Consider the following 4695-nt stretch of genomic DNA (forward strand, 5'->3'; position numbering starts at 1 on the left):
CTTAACGACCCGTGACAAAAGATAGCATCTGGTCTATAACGGAGAAAAAACAAACCTCTTTTTCTGATCACCGCCCTCACTGGCTGAGGACTCTTTAGTAGCGGGGGATTCCTCTGAATTAGCTTTGTCTTCTGTTTTCTTGGCATCTTCTTTGCTATCTTTGCCTTCCGCACCTGCGCCTCTCTCCGCTGTTTCCCCACTAGAGGCTTCCAGGCCTTGGCAGCGCTTGCTACTCTGATCGCTTACGCTCTCTACTCCTACAGAGTCAGAGTCCAGCTTCTCTTCCTCTATTGTCTGTTCACTTGTCTCCCCTTTCGCTACAACTAAACGCTTTGCCTCCTTCCTTGCCATAGCTTGTGCCGATTTGCTGTCCAAATCTAAAGCATCTTCCTCCGACTGAGCGGCAGCAAGAGCGTCCTCTTCCTCTGCTAGCCTCTTGCCTGGCACCACGTTACTTGCTTCCTGTGCATGTGGCTGCTCCGCTTCGGAGGTTTCTTCGTTAAGGAGCTCAGATTTACAAGTTTCCCCCAAAATGTCGAGTATTTTCTCATTTTCTACGGATTTAACAGGAATAGAATGGCACAAGGTTTAATCACCAGGGAAATACAGCAATCACAAACGTGGAACTGGCATGGCTGCCACACTAACACCAAGAGAACGGCTAAGCTACACAGAGATTGGAAAACCCTAGTGTACACAGTGTTACAAGTCCTACGCTCACTGCACTCTGACACACTACTGCATCAGCCCTCACACGTTAACAGGGAAGAAAAATGCCCCCAGATTTAACAAAAACCTTCTGCTCATCCTTGATATTCTTCACGAAATCGTTCAGCTGTTTCTTCTCTAGTTAGCTTCCACAGGTCCAAGACGCTTAACTGAACATAGCAAAGCACTGAGGGTTCAATTTTTAAATCTCTGTGACATTCTTTTAGCAGACAGTCCAACATGAAACCTGGGCTTCTTCTGATGGTGCATGAGTGTGTTTGCAGTCCACAAAGTGAAAAGTATCTGTATGAAATTTCCATGAAGAAACTCTCTTCTTTCTTCTGTATCCAGTAACTAAGCTTTACATTTTAATGCCCTACAATATCTTTTTACTGCTGTCACTGCTCTCTACTTACTAAAGAGTTAAGGTGTGTGCGATATCACAAGATCTGTTTAGAGGCAGATTGCTTAGCTCTTAAACTGTGATTACCTTCTCTAAATCCATCTATGTAGCTTAACAGGTTTTTAAACCATTTCATATCACTGAAAATATTTCAGAGATGACAAGCATCACTTCACAGATCTGGGGATATGATTGGGTTTCCAATCTCTATGACCCTGCATGATCTGGGTTGTCCATCATAAGAATAACGCAAATTCTATGTTTGTTTGTTTGTTTTAAACAGTTAATGGTTTAAAAAGTATTAGTTGAAAAGACAGGAATATGCTTTTCTTTAACAGTACCTGGCTCCAAGTGTAGTTTCTCCATTTTCTGTTCAGGAAATAAACACAGAATAAGGATTTTATGCAATGTACTTTGTTACAGAGCATCATTGCAACCCCCCCACCCCATCCATGAGATTTAAATGTATGCCAATCCACCTGCTGCTTTCAGCACTGCTTTTCACCATCCATTGGAAATCTATGTAACTTTTTTTGACTAATTAACGCCCAAATTTCAGCCACTATTTGCCTCGTAAGTGGGAATACTAGAGAAAAGGGAGCAAAAAGGTTCCTCTGTGTACTACAGAGTGAAAACAAAACCTGGCTACTACTGGATGTCATCAGCAGGGGAAAGAAAAAATAAATCCGTTGTGGAACTTTTTCAAGTAAATCTCATTTTTCCTAAGTAAGAAAAGCCACTGCAGTGCTTTTGCTCTGCATTTCTGAAGGCCTGTTTCCTTTGCAGTGCCAGAGCAAAAGTGGAGGAAATCTCCTGAAATTGGCAAAGTGGGGAGGGAAGAAAAAAAACAAGGAAACAACTCGGGGCATCCTCACTTGACAGACTGGGTTGTGTGAGATCACTCAGACCGCGGGTTCTGTTACAGCTCACACTATGGCCACGTGTTTGAACACAGAGTGAACAGCATTAAAAAAATCTGGAAGTGACGTTTTCAATTTACCTTCATTTCAATTAAATCAGAAGAGGAATCTACATTGTTTTCAATTTCATCATAATCTTCCTAAAAGAGTAAAAAAGCAATTAGAGTACTCCTTACACAGCAAGGTTACCTTACTGAGAAACACCACACATCCAGCTTGCCTGAGCAACAACATAAGTAGTACTTTCCAATATTTAGAAGATCTTGATTACTACTTCTGAGCACAACCCAAGAGAAGCAAGAGATAAATATTCTTCTGCATTAAATATGAGCAGGAGGGCACTCTTTCCAGTAACCTTTCATTTGAATGTCATTGTAATACTGAGATTAAAATATACTTCAAAGATACTTTGATTTAGAAATTGTTTTCCATTTTCCCACCTTTTTTTTTTTCCATTTTTTTTATTTTCTTTACCTTCTAACTTCAAGGCATTAGAAGTGAAGTTGATTTAAGTCTCCACTTTTCAATAGCAAAACATCCCCCACTTCTACTTTCCTAAGAGCTGCTGGAGCTCTATTTGGTTGAAGACTCAACCAAAACCTCACTGGTTATGATTCTTATCAGCTCTAATTGAAAGAAAGCCATCTGGCCTTTCAGGTTAATGGGGTGTTTCTGCAATTACCTTCTTTCTCACATGGTAAAAAGCTGAGACAGACATGACAAGCCTAAAGCAAATACACAAGGAGACAAGGAAAGAGTGTGGGGAGTAAACATAACATACAATTACTGTGTTCATTCAGTAGCTGGAGATTGTATAGGAGATATTCCAGCTTGCTCTCTAAGCTACATCAAAAGTTTGGCACTGCCAGGCAAGGGCAATACCTGATCCATAAAGAGTTTCATGTTTTAATAACCTATACAAATCTACACAACATAAATTCTTCACAACATCATTTCTGCAGAAAAGAGTTCTAAATTATAAATTGAAAATGATTTTCTTTCTTCACATACACAATTATTTAGATGGGTGGGTACACATCTATGTGCATGCATCCATTAATGCACACACACACACACACACACACACACACACACACACTCTAATAAGCATAAATGGCAACAGGAACACTGAAACTAACAACTGCTTTCAGCCCCAGAGATGTCACTGCATAGTAAAGCAGATGGTAAACCTGCTGCTGTCACCCCTTTATACCTCTGGTAGGACACAAGAGCTGTTCATGTGAACCAGAACCCATGTTCTGTACACATCCTATACTGTATTATACCAAAGTAAAGCCTCCGTGTGCCCAAACACTTGTTACATTTGCAAGGACCTCTACTTACCTCATTTTCTGTTAGCTGATCTGGAAGTTCTTTCATTTCAGCATCAACATTGTCTTTATTATCAGACAGTGAGTCCAGAATGTTATCAGGACTATAGTCTTCTCCACAGTCTACAGCACTGCTGTTGTCTATTTCAGCCTCATCTAGCACACTAATATCCATCATGTCTATGTCTTGTAAGGTATCCAGGCTTGCTTCAATATCCTCCTAAACAAAGGAAAAGGACAAACGTGTATTTACTGTGATTTTAATGACACGTGTACTTAGAAACTGCAATCATGCTTTCACCTACCTGCCCATCTCTGGAGTTTTCTTCTAGCCCATTGTCTTCCACCCCTTCCTCTTCTGATTTTCTTCCTAAAAATAATACAACTGAAGTTATATTAACAGCACTATATTTCATAACGTAGCTACTCTTTGCCAAATTATCTAATCAATGCTGTTTCAATTAATAATCATTAAGATCCTAATTCAGAAGCCCTATCTGGATTTAGCTGAGCATGAGAATACAACACAGTCAACACAAGTACACAGCATGAGCATGAACAAGGTTCCAAGACACGCAAACAGAAGTACACCTGGGTGCCATATTGTTGTTGTCCTTACTTGCTAATGAAATAGTTTTATAAAAAAGCACCAAAATGAAGAAGCTGCATTTGCACCCTGTACCTTTGCTCATTCTTTTTGACAGCCTCTTGTTGGTCAGTTCTGAAGCCATGGGAATTTCATCCGGATCTCCTCCTTCGTCCTCAATAGCCTGAGGGAGACAGCAATACAGCCCTGTCGTACTGCTACCAACGTGTGCTTTGTCCGATGGGGCTCTCAGCTCACACGGCCCCATCAGAGACAAACACAGTGCTATAAAACAGCTCCGCAGACACTGAGATGCAATCCAGAGGTGCAGATCCGCACATCTGTACGCAAAGCTTCATAGCACAGATTGGGTTTGGGCTTTGCGTGGTGCTGTGTGGACACCGGGGTTGGACTCAACGATCCCCGTGTTCTGATCATAAAATCGACTGAGCTGGGAGGTAACGGCCATCTCGCACACCTCCCCCGCCACGAACGGGGCCACGCAGGGATACAAATAACCGAGAACGGCCGCTCCAGGACCACGTTTGTGAGAAGCCACAAAGGACTCGAGACCCGCAGCCGGCCCAGCCTGCTGAGAGCCCCGCAGGAGAGATGGGAGAACCGAACGGAGGGCGCGCGGAGGGAAGCAGAGCACGGAAAGGGAACCGTGCCGAGGGAGCGGGACAAGAGAACGGGTTCGGCCCGGCCCCCGCCCCGCGCTGCCCTCACTGCGGCGCCGCGCCAACC

The 4695-nt window shown here is 42.8% G+C and overlaps 1 protein-coding gene across 1 annotated transcript; it reads right to left on the bottom strand.

The window, feature by feature from the left end:
* Positions 1-6: 6 nt before the first annotated feature.
* On the bottom strand, positions 7-4630 carry LOC104915567 (scaffold attachment factor B1-like). Its single transcript, XM_019610874.2, has 6 exons — positions 4045-4630; positions 3668-3732; positions 3376-3582; positions 2112-2171; positions 1453-1480; positions 7-554 (listed from the first exon to the last, which is right to left on the bottom strand). The coding sequence occupies exons 1-6, from the start codon at positions 4214-4216 to the stop codon at positions 34-36; spliced, it is 1053 nt and encodes a 350-aa protein (XP_019466419.1). The 5' UTR covers positions 4217-4630; the 3' UTR covers positions 7-33.
* Between the last annotated feature and the right edge of the window lie 65 nt (positions 4631-4695).

Source organism: Meleagris gallopavo, assembly GCF_000146605.3.
Source record: "Meleagris gallopavo isolate NT-WF06-2002-E0010 breed Aviagen turkey brand Nicholas breeding stock chromosome 30 unlocalized genomic scaffold, Turkey_5.1 Chr30_random_7180001957392, whole genome shotgun sequence".
Taxonomy (NCBI): domain Eukaryota; kingdom Metazoa; phylum Chordata; class Aves; order Galliformes; family Phasianidae; genus Meleagris; species Meleagris gallopavo.

Bases quoted from the DNA above. Each gene is read 5' to 3' on its own strand.
- LOC104915567 (XM_019610874.2), bottom strand. From the start codon at position 4,216: ATGGGGCCGTGTGAGCTGAGAGCCCCATCGGACAAAGCACACGTTGGT. The intron at 3,583-3,667 runs GTAGGTGAAAGC...TCCTTTGTTTAG, and splicing joins AAAACTCCAGAGATGGGCAG to GAGGATATTGAAGCAAGCCT. The intron at 2,172-3,375 runs GTAAGTAGAGGT...TTACTCTTTTAG, and splicing joins ATCAGCTAACAGAAAATGAG to GAAGATTATGATGAAATTGA.